At 38.0% G+C, this 16,766-nt stretch overlaps 2 protein-coding genes across 3 annotated transcripts in view; one reads left to right on the top strand and one right to left on the bottom strand.

Moving 5' to 3' along the window:
- Positions 1 to 1,784: 1,784 nt before the first annotated feature.
- LIAS (lipoic acid synthetase) lies at positions 1,785 to 14,770 on the bottom strand. 2 transcript variants are annotated; one of them, XM_004681344.2, is made up of 11 exons: positions 14,650 to 14,768; positions 13,452 to 13,624; positions 12,456 to 12,549; positions 11,523 to 11,603; positions 9,857 to 10,013; positions 9,724 to 9,781; positions 8,173 to 8,301; positions 6,432 to 6,577; positions 5,387 to 5,457; positions 4,265 to 4,376; positions 1,785 to 2,206 (listed from the first exon to the last, which is right to left on the bottom strand). In XM_004681344.2, exons 1-11 carry the CDS (start codon positions 14,692 to 14,694, stop codon positions 2,154 to 2,156), a joined length of 1,119 nt encoding a protein of 372 aa, XP_004681401.1. In that variant the 5' UTR covers positions 14,695 to 14,768; the 3' UTR covers positions 1,785 to 2,153. The 2 variants fall into 2 exon arrangements, with proteins under 2 accessions (XP_004681401.1, XP_012579756.1); XM_012724302.1 differs by lacking the exons at positions 1,785 to 2,206; positions 4,265 to 4,376; positions 5,387 to 5,457; ... (3 more) ...; positions 9,857 to 10,013; positions 12,456 to 12,549 and having other exon boundaries at positions 11,519 to 11,603; positions 14,650 to 14,770.
- A 125-nt stretch (positions 14,771 to 14,895) lies between these two features.
- Positions 14,896 to 16,766, top strand: part of RPL9 (ribosomal protein L9) — a 6,536-nt gene continuing 4,665 nt past the window's right edge. Inside the window, exons 1-4 of the mRNA XM_004681345.2 lie at positions 14,896 to 14,942; positions 15,348 to 15,394; positions 15,485 to 15,600; positions 16,352 to 16,447. Coding sequence (XP_004681402.1) covers positions 15,349 to 15,394; positions 15,485 to 15,600; positions 16,352 to 16,447 — 258 coding nt within the window. The 5' untranslated portion in view covers positions 14,896 to 14,942; position 15,348. The remainder of the gene's footprint in view (positions 14,943 to 15,347; positions 15,395 to 15,484; positions 15,601 to 16,351; positions 16,448 to 16,766) is intronic.

The raw sequence follows: 16,766 nt of genomic DNA on the forward strand, positions 1-16,766 counted from the left end.
AGCCCCTGGGGGAGGCGGGTGAGAGCTTGTGCTCACTTCCCTCAGCTGCTGCTCCTGCCCCTTTCCTCTCTTCATAGGCTGAATCTTTCCTTGGGGTGTTATTTCCATTTTTCTGCCAAAGGCCACTGGTGCTCACATTTCTTAACATAAAATATTTACAATAATATTAATTCCAAAGCTATGAGATGCTTTCAGCTTCAAGCAAGAGCCCCCTATTCAGGCTGGCTTCATTAAGACATGTATTATCACCAAACAGTAAGTGGGTTTCAGGGTTGGTTGACTGAGATTGGAAAAGCCAGGGGCACCCCCCTAGTACTAGCTGATTTCTTAAAACCATGAGTCTTTATTACTGACATACTTAAGACTGCCATTTGTGCTACTGCCAAGAGATCAGGCATTCTGAAATAGGCATGGATCAAATTTTTATACACTAGAGCCCATTGGTGCATTAAGTTGTGCTGCTTGAGCACGAATTTTTGTGGAAAACTGCCATGTCTGTGTGTTAAATATGCATCATTGTCTAGGCAGGTCAAAGCTCTGCCCTGACCCTTTAAAATCCAAGCCTGCCCGGTCTTGAACAGGTGTGAAGGGAGGACACTTCCGCAGCAACCAGCAAGCTCAGGCACTTGGTCACACAGATTCTGGCATAATGGTGGGTTACGCAATGAGAGACAGGTAGCAACTCCAAAGATACAACTCCTAATCTCTGAAATGAACATTTCCTGCTACTTCTCTTCACTTTTACTGGATTAAATTTTATTGAAGGGTGTCCTGAGAATGCACAGTGAGGTACTTTAGATTTTTTATTATTACCTTTTAGCTGTGTTACTCAGATTATTCTCAATTCCCAATCCAAAATAAAACAAAGGAATTAGACTGCTGAGGTTGACAAGACTGCAAGTGTTATCTGTGACTTCCAATTTGACATTTTTATGTATGAAAATACCTTCATTTTATCATTCACTATCTTGATATATGGTTGTTGTAAGTTTGAAACTTTAATATATATTTGTACTAATGTCACTGTAAATATTTTACATTAGGGTTCCATGAAAATTTCATTTGACAATTATTTTCCTGCTAAAAAGGGTTCACTACCATTGGCCTAAACCGTGCAAAATTAGGAGATATCCAGAATGTCACAAAAATCACAACCTGGTTAATAATCCATTTTCCCTATGAAATAGATTTTGAGAAGAGTAGTCATCATGGGTGTTCACATTTAATTTGATGAGATTAATTTTACACCACCATAATTATTAGTACCTAAAATATATATATATATACATACATATATATGTATGTATATATATATATATATCAGTCCTCTAAGTTAAATTATAATGTGATTTTAGAGATTATATCCTACTTCTATTTCTACACTTATTTAGAAATCTAAAACAGAAGTGGCTTTCTATTTAGCAAATTTTACAATATAGCAATTTAAAAAAATTCCTTTGCGAGAGGTAGTGGAAAGACGAATCAATGTCAAAAGGTGATTTTGAGCACTAGAACAAGCTACTGTACTAGGTCATGCGTTCTTGGGTCGCTGTAGTCCTGTAATCCACCCACCTCACCAGATGGCATGATGAATAAAAGGGAAAGTAAATGTGAATGTAGCAAACTGCTATAAAAAGAGGTTTAATATTTTATTCTTGGGCTCTCTTTCCCTATTTTGGATATCATGGTCTTAGTTTCAGAGGTCCTAATCAAAATAAAACAAGAAAACCTATTTGGTAGATCTGAGGTAGTCACCAAAGAATCAACATTCAAACTCTTAAAACTAGATTATCTCACTGTTTTATTATGCAAAGAATATATGCCAGTGACAAGCAAATGGACCACAGCATAACAATGTTGGCTGTTTCCTCATGAAACAGAAAACAAGTGTGGGAATAAAATACAGATAACAGGGACTTAAATTATACTGTTCACAGTAATCTACAAAGGTATCTTATGATCATAGCAAGCCACTGCTTGTTCGGACAAAGAACATAAGCTAAAAGACAAATGAATCACTAGAATTAAATATGAACAGCTTATTTACATATTCTTAAAATAAAAATTAGGGATGTCCAGGAGGCTGGGCATGCGCAACCACCTCTATTACCAACTGGAATCAAATTTGAAACATTCTGTGATCTTGTCAAGTGTTAGAGGACTTTTGTTTTTCTTTTAGCGACCAGATTTTTCAGGAAAAATTCACCTATTAGAAAGACATGGAAATATATTATCATTTTAAAGTAAATTTCAGAACAATATTCTGTTTCCCTGTAAAGATGACCTTTGCATTGACTGGCATCTCTTTCTTCTCAAATCTCAATGGCAATACTTTTCTCAAATCTTGTATTTGGCCCTTTTCCTGTAATAATGCTCAGTTATCTTTCTTTTTCAAAAAATGACCACTGTTGTGTCTATTATTCTTTGCAGTAACTCAATATTATTCAGGGTGACTCTGTCGTCTCTATGGGTCTGCTCCTGTACATTTTTCCCACTTTATGTGCGCTGTCTATTCCTCATCAGTGACAAAGTATTGCTGCTGGCACAATTCATTTCAGAGAGCAATTCTGCTATGTTATTAGCCTGGATCTGATGTTTATAAAACAGACCGTGTTGCAGTTGAGCAGACTCATCTGATGGAATCTCTAGCTTATTCCCCTCAAGGGAAGCAAGAGCTCTTTATTTATAATGGGCTTTCTCTCTCCCCCTAAATTGTGCCTGTGCAGGAAGCTAGCTGCTTAGAGGGTACTTTTCGGTCATTAGGGGTCCAGCCCGCCTGTCATGGGTACAGCACGGTGCAGGACAAGTGGCGGAGCTTAGCACTACCGGCTGGAGGAGTCTGATGAACTTCTTCTGCCACCTTAGTACAGGAGTAGAAGTACAATGGCCATATTTGTACACAATCACAAGAACCCCAAGTCTCCACCCTAGCCAGGGAACAGAGAATAATCCATGCTGCTCCACAGCTCATCTAAGTCTGACAGGAGGAGAACCAGCACTGCCAGACCCTAGTCTATCATCTGAGTCTGAGGCACTACATACCAGAATTCAATCTTAAGTTTAAATTCAATTTTAATTTTAAAAAGCTTAAGTCTTAATGACTTTCTAAATGTTAGAAAATTTCCTAAAACAAAAAACAACACTAAACCTCAAATGGTTTATTTTACTTTAACACTTCTGGAAACTAATGTTTGATATGTTTTTGTCTTGCCAGTAGCACTACTTAAAAAAAATTAAATCACTTACAATTACTGGTTTCCAGCCAGAGTCCCCACATTTTATCAGTACTGAATCAAATTTTTAGGTTTTACAACTGCAATAGGCTGCTACACAGAATTTAATGCTATTAATTAAAATATCTTAAATTTTTTATAGGAATATACTGAGCTTTTTGTTTTTTTGCTTTCACCACTCCTTAGGGATATACTATTACTAATAATTGAACATTATATTTACAAATAATTTATGCATTATTTAAATATATTAAAGATTTAGAACACAATGTTTAACATAGTCACTCATTAACATAGTTCAGACATGCAAATATTAACTATTTGCTCATTAAAAAGATTACAATTGCTAAGACTAAATAACAGAGAAAATATAATAAACATCTTTTGGATTAAATTCAGCTTCCAGATATGTTCTCGCAGACCTTTTGGTCACAATACGTGCATTCTTTTTTACTCCTTGTAAAGTTTTTTATTTTCATAAGTTAGCCCAAGCTACAGATCAAAGTAAGAGCTGGAATTAAAGAGGTTAAAAGTTGTACTGTAGTTAGCTAAAACACTGAAAATTTCTAGAAGGAAAACAATCTTTTCTTAAGAGGACAAAAACACAAAGATACTAATGGTACAAATAGAAATGCTATCAAAAAGATAGTTTTCAGGATTTAAAATTGATCTGAAATTGGGAGTTTGGTGATTTTAATTGGCATCACTGTCATATAAGTATACATTTAAAAAAATCAGGTTAGCTGACTGCTATTTGTCACTTCTGGATACTCATCACTCAAGCCCACACAAAGTATAAACTGTTTCTTCTGCTTTTGTCATATTAATATAAGTATTGTATAACGGAGGGAGGTAGGAGTCTTCACATAAGAGAAAAACTTAGGCAAGTTCCTGAGATATTCCAGGGGGAAAAAAATGTGTGTGTTACAAAAGACAGACAAATAGATGAAAATCTACCTCTGAGCTTTTGTGATTTGGTGATTTCGGGTAAAACTTAAGGGCTACGAAGCCACCCTTGCAGCCTAGCTTACCTGCTTTATATGATGAACGCACCAGAGGGCCGCTTGCAGTATAGTGAAATCCAAGTTCATTTCCTATTTTTTCCCAATATTTGAATTTCTCAGGAGTAATATATTCTTCAACCTAGATTCAACAGATTAATTCTCATACATTCTAGAATTTCCCTAAATCATTTAAAACCTATAGAAAATATATACTCATGCATTCAGGATAGTTTTCAGTTCATAATTTATCCAAGTACCCCCAGGCCTTCCTACTTACCAAATACCTGTCTACTGGTAACTTTTTATTTTTTAAACCATTTTTAAAAGATTTATTTATTTATGCATATAAGAACTGGGGTATAGGCAGTGAAAGGATTCACCAGAGACAAGAGTGGGGAACAGAACAGACAGATAAACTGAAATACACTGATGAGGGGAGCAGTGGGCAAGAAAGAACTGTGCTGTGCTATGTGGGTTAGCTCCCTGGCTGGGATTGAACGCATGCTGCAGTGTCTGGCAACAATGTGACAGCACTGTCTTTAACCCCTGCACCACCAGGGAGGCCCTCTACTGATTACTTGCTGGCTATGCTATCAGAACACAATTACAGGGAATTAGAGAGAAAGGAAACTTATGTCAATTTTATATTACATCAGCTTTTCCAAAGGACAGAGAAAGAAAATGAGATTATTTATAGAGACTATCCGTATTGTTTCTCTTTAACAAGAATCACTTTTGCCCTTAAGATTCTTGGGGACAAGTATGTGTCTTGGTATTTTCTGCTTAGCATTATGTCTGACATGGTCACAAGTGAACAAAAGTTTCTTGAATGAATGAATGTCTAATATGGAAATAAAAAGACTGACTTTTCTTGACTTCACTACTTCCTGTCATATAATTCTAAAACAAACCCCCAAATCACAACATGTGAGTACAATTTCCCAACTTTTACACTGTACTTTTGTGACAGAAAGTCACGTTAGTGGCAGCAAGTAAGTGCCAGTGTAGCTTCATGCAGCTACATGAAACAGGATCTTGGAAATTCACACTAAGAAGTCAGCAATTTCTAAAGTTCACCTACTGACAACAGGTCAATAAAAATGTAATTCAGATTACCACTAAACATTTGGTAATGCAGGACAGCTATACCTTCAGGTGACGCTTTGTTGGCTGCATATATTGTCCTAAAGTCAAACAGTCCACATCTGCTTCCCGAAGGGCTACAGGAAAAAAACACATGTTGCCTCAGCAGGTATTTCTACAATGCTTACATTTTACTTCAGAACAGTGTGAACTCTCATGCTGTCCTACAGTCCTCAGGTTGGGGAATAAGACTATACCCATCCATTCTCAATGGCACATTCTTACATGCCAGGAAAAATGCTAAGGATTGACAACACAGGCATAATTAAAAGCATCCTTGGGGGCAGACAGGTACAAAGACAACTCTGATACTCTGGAATAAATGTTAAGATAGGGTGTTTTAGGGCAGGATTCTGTTAGGCGGAAAGATGAAAGGAACCATGTATGGAAAGTCTGAAACCACACATATTATAGACCAGACATACTATGATGGGCTTTTACTAGATGTACAAGAACTGCTTTGGGAGATATGATTTGATTTCTGACACATAATAAAATTTGCTGCATTATGGCAAAGGACAGCTTTTAATTACTATTTGAACCTTCTATTCTTTGAACCAAAAAAAAAAAAAAAAACAAAAAACCCCAAAAAACAATTCTAAGTAGGCCAAGCACCCTCAGGAAAATAAGTTTTTATATTTAAAAATTTCAAAAGCCTAAGAATCACAAAACAATTAGGCTTATGGGACTAAGATTCAGTGAAGCCTGACGCACATGTGACAAAGTAAGCTCTTCCTAAAAGGCCTGGCTTCGTCCTAGTCTCTCGCAACGGTCTGCCCACCAGAGCTCCTGGTCTGGGTGGCTCTCAAACACTTTCCAATGGCTAAGTAAGTGGACAAAATCATGTTTTCATTTGATATAAAGGTACAAGTAAAATGGGGTACAAATTTCATGCCCTCAGTTTCCTATTTACATTTCATAAAGTTTTAAGAAACCACGCTTCCTTTCAGGGCTGCTGTTCATAATCATATTCTTTACTTTGTTCTTAATGGCACTATGGAGGAAGCAAAAATTTAACAAGGCAAAATTTTTTATTTTTCAATTGCTTTACCTTTCATCGTTGCATATACTTGTTCGTCAGTCTCACCTAAACCCAACATTATAGATGTCTTAGAAATAACATCTGGCTGAACCTCCTTGGCATATTTCAATACCCGCAGAGACTGGTCAAAATTGGCTCGGGGATCACGGACTTTCCTTGAAAACAACAGGGACGTTGTCAGAGAGAATAACCACAAGCTCATCTAAATAAAGTTAACCAGGCAACCCAAAGACCAGAAAAAGTATATATTCTGGACACTGTCTTACACCCTAGGGTCCAAAGGTAGCTTTTGTGCACAATTGCCTGTCACTATAGGAAAGAGAATAAGGTTTCATGAGGCCTACTAGCTCTGTCTACTTTGGAGACCTTATACACCGTGAGCAGAGAAAACTAGCAGTATTTGAGTTTATGCAGAGCTTGAGAAACCAGAATTTGGGAACTGAGAATGAGTGAATATATGAGGTCTTCCAGAGAGAAGACTAAGTGTACAAGTAAGGAAAATTGGACACTAAACAAAGAAAAAACTGTTTAACTTAACCCACACTTCACAGATGTTAAGTTTTATGTTCTGAATATAAAAGATTAAGCTGCCCTCTGCTGGTGAGTACACGGTGTTATATGTCTTAGGTTAAAAAAAAAAAAAAAAAGCACAATTCTGGAATTTTCACCAGGAAAGTGGGAAACTGGCACCCACTGGTGGTGGTATCATGAGGTGTGACAAGGGAGGGACACACGGTGTGCTGGACGTCAGCGCTGGCCGAATCGCCATTGCTTATACCACTACAAGGCCCAAGGACAGGAAGTTGCTGTTATAACCAGCAATTATTTGAGTTCTTATGTACTTTTTATTCTGTGTACTCATTTGTTATTTTTTGTGCAGTGATTTTTTATTTTTAATCAGAGAATAATTTAGAGAGGAAGCAAAATATGAGTTTAAAAATAACCACAAACTTACAATACATAAAGTATTTTTTAATATAAAATTTTAAAAAATCTAAATTTTAATTTATGTCCCCTCATACTAATTTATGACTTAATGGAAATTTTATTTACCAAACACACTTATTCCAAGTTCTATGACAGAGTGAATGAAGCTAATAAAACCACTGCCAAATACAATTAAATAAAATGAACCTACTAATTTTGTCTTAAATGTTAAAATGATTACTTTTCTAAAATATTAATATAGTTATTGATATGTAATATTATACAATTATACTACGTGCTAAAATTACTCAGAAGAGAAAGGAAACACAATATGTATTGTTTTTTGGGGTAGGTGAAGATGGGAAGGTCTTCTTTATTTAAGGAATACTTTATGGATGTCAGTGTCTACTATATAAAAGCAATTTAAAATGTGTCTGAATGATATCAGTTTTTCATGTGTGTGAGAGAGAGAGGAGTCAGTAGAGACAGAGTAGAAAGCAGAACAGGCAGGCTTAACTGAAATACACTGTTGAGGGGAGCAGCAGGCACTACAAGAGAGGTCTATTGCACCAAGTGTGTTAGCTCCCTGGTGGGAACTCAGGCTGTAGCTTTATAGTGAGTAATTGAAATTATCAGGTGGAATGTTTTGGGTGATGTTTATGCTCTTTTCGTTGGCTAGATTTTCTGATTTCTTTGGAAAAGGCATACATTATTTTTGTTTTATAAACAAAGAGTATTCCCTTTGTAAAAGTCAATTACAAAGTTCTCTCCAGAATATTCTGACCACCTTAACTTCCCAACATTATCCTGTACATGTAATCACCTCTGCAATTCTGGAACTGTTTCTATGTTATGTGCATATACGTCTAATCCTGACAAAGCAACTTTTTCTATTGCTTTAAGATCTCCTCGGAAATCAGGTGTGAGACATTCCACAAGAATTCTTGGATTCCTACAGGGGGAAAAAAGTAAGTATCAAATTGAAGAAAAAGAATTGACATAAATGTAGCTCAGAATAGAAATTACCAGTATTCTCAGTATCAGTTTCAGCACAATAATCTTTACAACTTTGCCAAGGAAAGTCTGAACATATTTATGTCCATATATCAACTATTATATAAAACAAAATTGAAAATATATGAAATACATACCCAGTAGGTGAAATATATGTGCATACACATACTGAGTAGGAAAAAAAATCTAAGATTATGACTTTTAAACCTTATTGCGTAGGTATTAAAAAATAAAATTGTCTAAAGGAACTAAATGTAAATATTTAAATATTAAATATATAGCTCTTTATTCTTTGGAATATAAAATGGAATACTTCTTATGTGAATATAAACAAAATTTGACTAATTTTGATTCCTTTTAAAATTCATCAAATGGTGCTCTGCTTCCTTCTTCTAGGCAATTATTTCACAAGTGCTATGGGTTTTCTAAAACTATTTTCTGAGTAGGTAAGATATGAACTTGACTTAAGTGAAAAACAAGCTAAATAATAATCTTCTGCTTATCTGCTTATGTCAGCCTCTACCTGTGCATTCAAACATTAAAATGTGAACTGGCTCATAGAATTGTTCTCTTTGACAGCAGCAGAAAAGACTGGGAAAGCTGACAGTTTTCCTCACAAATCCAGAGGCAGTTTCTAGAGCAGTTTACTGAGAGAACTGATGGGGAAAGGCCTTACATACACCGCTCATAATTAAGGTCTGCTGAAGGAGCACATCCTACAACCCACTGCCTTTTTTTTTTTTTTTTTGAAGTGCCACTGCCTTTTTTAACTGCACGTTGAACCTGATTAGTGGCATTTAGTGTATTGCTAACATTTTTTTAAATGAGGTATAAAGACTAAAAAACATTATGGGAATTAATGGAAGAATACAAAGCATGCTAGGTGCTTGACTAACACTGAGCTATAGGACATAAGTATTTTTATGTTTTTTAAACTCCCCTTTTATATTTTTTAATGGGATTAAAACATAATAATAATATTGTGGACTATAGGTAAAATTCCAGGGCACATGAAATCAATATCAAGATTAGCATATTTTAACAATGTAGGAGCTTTTCTCTGGAGTATGATTTATTCAAAATCAATGCAGGTGTGGCTACAACTTTATACTTGTCTTTGAAATTAGCTCAAGGTGCTGCCTAAGTTTGTGCTGCTGAATCCAAAATATATCGACAAACAGGTACCTCTATGTTCATACTGAAAAATCACCATACAATTTCCAAGAGATTATCGGAAGGGTTTACAAGCCCTCAAAAAGGGTAATATCCATTTCTTTAAGGTTAAGACCTTAAATAAATGGAATTTATCGGGGGTCAAAAAAAGTCCTTAAATTATGCAAGCAAATGTAAAAGCAAGTACCTCTCCTTTAAGTATGATACAGTCTTTGCAAAGTGCTCAGCTCCTCCATCAGGCATATCTAGAAACACAAAAGGATGTCACAACTCATTAAGAGTCAATTACTGGAAGAAGCACTGATGCCAGACATACTAACCATCTCGATCCACAGACGTCAGGACCACATAATCCAGACCCCACTCTGCAATTGCCTTTGCAGTATTGTAGGGCTCATTCACATCCAGTGGAGGTGGATTTCTTGAAGTCTTAACAGAACAAAATCTGCAACCTCTTGTACATGTGTCACCCATTAACTAAAACAAGAGATATTACAACTGGTATCAAGTAGGCAAATGATACTCAGAAATACATTGAGAGGGCCCTCCCTGGTGGCACAATGGGTAAAAGCACAGCACTACGAAGCCAGAAACAGCTACTACACGAGTTCGATCCCTGACCAGGGAAGTTTCCACCTGCCGAGGCAGATGTCTCCCAACCTGCCCACTGCTCCCCTCAGCAGTGTACTACATCAATCTGCCTGTTCTGCTCCCCACTCTGTCTCTGGTGAATCCTCTAACCACCCCTGCACCTCTGGGTTGTACCCCAGTTCTATATGCATAAATAAATAAATATTAAAAAATACATTGAGAGACTAAAGCAAGTTGCAAAGAATAGTAGAGCTTGAGTCTGCTTGTAAGAGATTTGAACATTCATAGCTAAACAAAATATAGATAAGAATACAAATACAGACAGCAAAACTAAAAAGAAAAGGAAATTATAGCTCCAAATTAAGAACAGTGTTAAGGGAAAAGGAAAAGAGATGAAGAAAGGATACACGGGGTTCAAAAGTAATGCTGATACTCTACTCTCAAACTGGAGGTGAACTACCTGGCAGTATCCTCTCTAACTAACACAGCTTATAAAGACTCTTTTATATATATGTAATATTAACAAAACTGATTTTAAAAGAAATAAAATATCCAGTTAACATTCTAGACTGTAGGTCTCTGTTGGCCAATAGAATGAGAGCAAGCATCAAGCAGAAATCTCAAATGTGCGCTAATAGCTGTTTTGCCCTCTGTGTTCCCTGTATTCTTTTTTTATTAAGAGTTTATCTTTTTTTATTTATGGATACAAGAGACAGAGTAGGGAGCAGAACAGATGGACTGACTAAAATACATTGCTGAGGGGAGAGCAGGCAAGGCAGAGGAGGTCTGCCGCGCCATGTGTGTCGGTGGGTGGGTCGGTGGGTCAGCTCCCTGGCTGGGATTGAATTAATACAGCGGTGGCTGCCGGCAACTTCATAGTGCTGGAACTTAACCCCTTGCACCACCAGGGAAGGACCCCCTCCTTGCATTCTGTATGAAATAACATACACTGAAAAGCTGCTGATCTAAGGGGAGGAAGGCACAAGAGCAGATCTGAATTCAACCCACTTTCTAGAGTACAATTTAGCACTGTCAAGATCAACTAAGCCCCCATGACCTAAAAGACCCACGGAAGAAAAAAATTACTGCTTTTTGTTCAGGGGGAAAGGAAGTTAAGCTATTATGAGTTAGTTACAAAAATTAAAAGAAACACTGCTGCAATGCAGTAAATGTGCAACTGTCAAAAAGATGGAAGAATCAACAATAGAATTTATTCAGAAAAGGGTAAGATCATAATAGGCTGGAATTTTCCATCAGGCTTTTTTTTTTTTTTCTTGGCACATGTAAACGCCTATGTGATTAAATTTGACCAGGTTCGTAGTGTACATTTTTAGGGAAAAGAAAATGTTCCTTTCAGTTCTAAACTAAAACTTCAGCGTTTAAGCCTGGCCTTACCATGATAGTGGCGGTGGCGGTGGCGTATTCTCCACCTCCCCAACACTCGCCAATATTGGGACATCGAGCTTCCTCACACACCTATGAGCAAAAGGGAACTGAATATAAGCTGGCTGAAAACATTTACCAGTGGAACAGTATTTTAAACCACTTATTCTTTATATTTATGAAGAAATTCACTATTCAAAAAGGACACTAAAATAGTCAACTGCCTCTATTAGAATCTTCCCCACTTTTAAACTGATACCATTGGTTTACAACACTGAGTATGTTTTAGCAGCACAGGCTCACCCCTCTTCAAAGGTATGTGGCATACAACACGCCTCACCCATGCACTAACACCCCTGCTGGACTCTGCGGCTCCAGCACCTCTTCCCTTCTGGTAACCTCAGCTCCATAGTCAGACTCCAAGATTTGTTTTGGTCTTGTTCCACCTTTTCATTTGCTTTGTTTCTTTTATATTTCACATATAAGTGAAATCAAATACCATTTTTAAGTCAAAAACCATATAAAGGTATTTATTTTATATAAGCAAAAGGTCTGGAACACAATATATTTGTTAAAAGGGTACAGTTAAGATCTGGAATCACGTATATGCCATTTCACACTTAATATTTATACTTTTTCCACTAAGCATGTACTTAATTTGTAATATAAACAAACAGTGCCTCTTTCCTAAGTTGTGGGTAAAAAGATCTTTTTTATATCATTAAATGAGAGAATAAGAAATACATTTATTTTTTCATTCTTTTTAGTTCAGGAAAATTATTTTTAAAATGGATTTCCTTCCCTTACTGATAGTAATGTATCACCAAATATCTTTGTTTTCATTATTATTATTAGCAATATGTATTTTGTTAATTTCAAATTACATGTATGTAGAAGCATGACTGGGAATATTTTAGAGGAATATTTAACACTCTGTTGACTTACTGTATGGAGATTTAAATTCCGTAGTGTATTTTTCAGTTTATTGTAATTTTTTCCTATGGGAATCTCTGTCTTTAGCCATGGAGGTAGTCTTAACCTGAGGAAAGCCAAACAACCATCCATTTACCAATACGTGCCAACTAATCTCACATCTATGAAGTTACTTTGCTTGTCAAGAAGCTTTTTTCCCCCTATAACTTGGATTAAGTTTTATCATTTCTGTCAAAGGAACAAGAACAGAGAATCAAATTTAGATTTGCTCAAACCACCTACACAAATTCCAATCATTGTATCTAACACAGCACTAAACTCATGTCTACCTTTTGCAAAGACAGAGTAACAAACTAGTAAGTACTAATAAAAGAATGCAGACATTTTTGAACATTTCATTCCTCAATGAATAATGCTGATCAAAACTTCTATATTAGTTCAGAGTTTGGGGAGATCCCCAAGTATACTGTCTGCTCTGTCCAGATCCTAAGATAGTTATTTAATGACAAAACTCTACAATTTGGAGTGAAGATGATATATCCTCAAGTCCTACTTGATTTCCACCTATTTGTGATCTAGAAACTGTTGGGTAAAGTATCCTGTACAAAATTCTCTTTCCATTCCAGAAGTCTGTAAGTCATACATACATCGACAAGAAGTAACAAATTAGATCAACATACCCAATAACAAAGAAAAATTTATTAAGGTCTAATAGACCAAAAGCAAGATGATTACTTTTAATCTTATGGATTTGATATGAAATAGGAAAAAAAAGGAGATGGCAATACAGGATGGTTAAATCCTCAGAAGGTTGAAGAAAAACTGTCAAAGAGAACAGTAAAAAGAATTCTAAAAATTTTACCTACTTGCTTATTCTACATCTATTATCATTTCTTATTTATGATTTTTTAGCTGAATTTAACAAGTCTGACTAAACATATATTCTAGGGCTTGGGTATATATAAACATAATGCATGGGACATTAAAATTATCCCAAATTTCAATTACCTTTCTCCTTTCTGGCGTTTTAAGTTTCCTTTATATTCATTCCAGGTGCTCTTGTCTGCAAGATCACCAGATATAAAATCTTGAAGGTCCGGTCCATTCTGCAAAAATTCCTTTTTTTTATCTGTCAAGGAACTTACTGTTCTGATTGGACTGCATATGTATCTTCCAAATATCTAAAAAAAAAGTTCGTGATGACATGTGCTTAGAATAATTTAGTTTTAACCTACTTTAATACTTAAAAGGAAGGGTAAAGCCAGAGAACTGTTTTAGAAATTATGTCAAGCTATTTACAAGCTCTATATAGGAGCTTAGAATCTAAAATTAAAGAGGACTCAAAGAAAATAAACCAAACCTCAAGGAAAATTGGAGTTAACTGTTTACTATTAGATTTAGGGTAGATTTGAAAACCATTGCAAATGGCTAACCTATGTTACATTTTCATGCATCCCATTTAATACTGAAATTCTGTTCTTCATCAAGTAAATTTGATATTCCTGACTTGGAGCCAGGAAAGTTTAAAAGGAAACTGCTTTAACCTTTGAATAAGTGTGGGCGTTAGTGAGTAATGCTCAGCGGGTTTTAGAGAACTGGAGGAGAGACAAAGCAAACTTTATGCTGTTTTAATTTTCTAGGTTACAATGTTTGCAGTATGGCAGTCACGCGAAACATGGCTGTTGACCATAGGAAACCATTGGCTTCTAGATTTCAACATAGACAAAAAACCCATAACACTATAAAAGTCAAGAACCAATACATGTAACACCGAAGAACCGTCAACAGAAATTCAGAAAGCATGTTAACGGTGCTGCATGTTGGTATGGCACTGGTCTCTATCTTCCGTTAAAATCTAGGTACAGGTTTGTGTTCGCGCCAGTGCGATGTCAATACACAGTAAGAGCTCAATACTGTAAATTGGGGGTGCTCATCACACTGCTCCTGTAGTGCTTCAAAAAATATAGGGTACAAATCACTCTGATTAGCGGAGGTAAAGAGGAGAAGTAGAGGCTCGTGGCGCAGGCCAGAGAGACCTATAAACAAATCACCCGGTGTCCGTTGAATTAAATGCAATACCACCCGAAAAAAATGTAGAACTATGCCTGGCTAGAAATAAAGGATCAGTGTCGCCTTGTTATAGGGCGCTGTAAAGGAAGGGGAGCCCCCAAACCCACGGCCACACCCTGCACGCCCCACCGCTCACCCGGGGCCCAGAAGAGAGAGCGGCGCCCCCGCAGAGTAGAGACATCCCCTACTATTTTTTTCTTGCAGGATCGAAGTATTGCTAATTCACTGGAAAAGACAGATCGACAACCCGTCGCTCGGCTTGTGACGCAAATCCTGCGCCGCAACAAATACGGAGAACCCTGAGCTGCTCCGCAATTGGCTGCTTTGGTCTAGTGGCGTCGCGCTCTTATGACGCCATACGCAGGGCGCTCACCGCCTACAAGAACGTCATGACGAAAGACGCTCTCTCTTTGCCGCATCTACTGCGAGGTGAGTAGGTGTTTGTGCACGGTGGGCTTCTTGAATCTGAAGCCATCGTCCTTGGGGAAACCAGTGGCGCGCTTTAGACGCTCGAAGCACTTGTACCTGGTGTCTCCCTGCCGTGTGGATATGGTAGTGCTGGGGTTTGAGCACTGTTCTGGGCTTTTAGGCCTTCCGTGCTTAGCCTTGCCTGGATGGCGCCGCCCTGATGGCACTCCCAGGATGGGGCTCAGAAGGGAGCCGGCCAGCTGGGCCTCCCGGGCCAGGGCACACTGACAGCCGCTCAGCGTGTTACTGTCAGTCCCCGCTGCGGGATGGCTGGCTGGTGCTCCGGCAGGAGCGGAGCTCAGTGCAGGGTAGTTTGGTTGGAAACAGGTCCTGCGCCGGTTCTTACCCCGAGTCTTTGTGTTTCAGAATGAAGACCATTCTCAGCAATCAGACTGTCGACATTCCAGAAAACGGTAAGAGACGTGATGCATGTTTATTTTCTTTCGCCTTTACGAAACGCTTTGTACCTTGTTCAAAGGTCTCGCGGGTATGTTCTTTCGTAGTCGACATCTCCCTGAAGGGTCGCACAGTTATCGTGAAGGGCCCCAGAGGCACCCTGCGGAGGGACTTCAACCACATCAATGTCGAACTCACTCTGCTCGGGAAGAAAAAGAAGAGGGTGAGTCAGTTGGATTGGATGCTGGCGGTCTGACAGCACCCCGTTTGGCCACCTTAGAAGATAGGAAATTGAGTTTCGGTGTTTGTCTGGTGTCTAAAATTGTGGCTAGATTTGGTGCTGCTCCTCTGTCAGCGGCTTGGGAAGCCATGTTCTGAGTAGACTGGGTTGTGCCTTCAGTGTCAGGTTTGTTCGCTTCATTAATTGTTTTGTGAGAGTCGTGGGAACTGGAAGCAGGTGTTTGAAGCTTGTGATTTGGCTTTTCCAGTAGTCAGGTTTGTTGCAGCTTGTGCAACAATTGGTGTTTGTGTATCTTTTTTTCAATTTATTAGTAAAGAACTGGGGTACAGGCCAGAGGCGAAGGGGCCGTGAGAGGATTTGCCAGAGACAGAGTGGGGAGCAGTAGGGAGACTGGAGAGGTCTGCTGCGCCCTGTGGGTCAGCTCCAGGGCGGGGGTCGAGCACGCCCTGAAGCAGCTGCAGCTCGTTTTGCTGTTCTGGGTCCTCATCTGCTGCGTCCTCACCCGCTGCGCCGAGAGTTGGTGTTCTGAGTTGCTGTTTCTCTGTCGAACTGCGCCTGTGTACCTTTGTTTTTGAAATGTCTACTGCGGTGCTTGTTATGTGACTGTGTTTTTTCTGGTTGAAGGTCCTGTGCTTATTGGGGGCTCACTCTGATCTAGAGTACTTATAGTACGTCGACAACATTTTCCCCAGACTTTTTGCAAGACACATCAACACTTTTTGTTCTGTTACAGCTCCGGGTTGACAAATGGTGGGGAAATAGAAAGGAACTGGCTACTGTGCGCACTATCTGCAGTCATGTGCAGAACATGATCAAGGGTGTTACTCTGGTAAGCAGACTTTGGGCTGTGGGGTCGCTGTGCTGCACTTTAAACACGCTGTATATAAATAAGCTGGGAGTGTAATTTACAGTTGAGCTAGAATGGGGGGAAGTTGATCTCAACAAATTATACTTAGTAAGTAAGCTTCCCCGAGTTCTGAGGATTAGGTGATAAGGTGAGTGAAGACCTGGTGGTTTTTCACATAAAAATAAGATTCACACGTTTGCAGTATGTTTTTTTTTTTTTTTATTTAAAAAGTTTATTTTTACATCATTTTTCACATTTTTTTTTCATCTCAATTGTAATCCCCATGGGTTTCCCATCACCA

This window comes from Condylura cristata, unplaced genomic scaffold, assembly GCF_000260355.1.
Source record: "Condylura cristata isolate star-nosed mole 26May11 unplaced genomic scaffold, ConCri1.0 scaffold00012, whole genome shotgun sequence".
Taxonomy (NCBI): Eukaryota; Metazoa; Chordata; class Mammalia; order Eulipotyphla; family Talpidae; genus Condylura; species Condylura cristata.

Bases quoted from the DNA above. Each gene is read 5' to 3' on its own strand.
- LIAS (XM_004681344.2), bottom strand. From the start codon at position 14,694: ATGTCTCTACTCTGCGGGGGCGCCGCTCTCTCTTCTGGGCCCCGG. The intron at 13,625-14,649 runs GTGAGCGGTGGG...CTTTTTTTTTAG, and splicing joins CTCTCTCTTCTGGGCCCCGG to ATATTTGGAAGATACATATG. The intron at 4,377-5,386 runs GTATAGCTGTCC...TGTTGAATCTAG, and splicing joins CAACAAAGCGTCACCTGAAG to GTTGAAGAATATATTACTCC.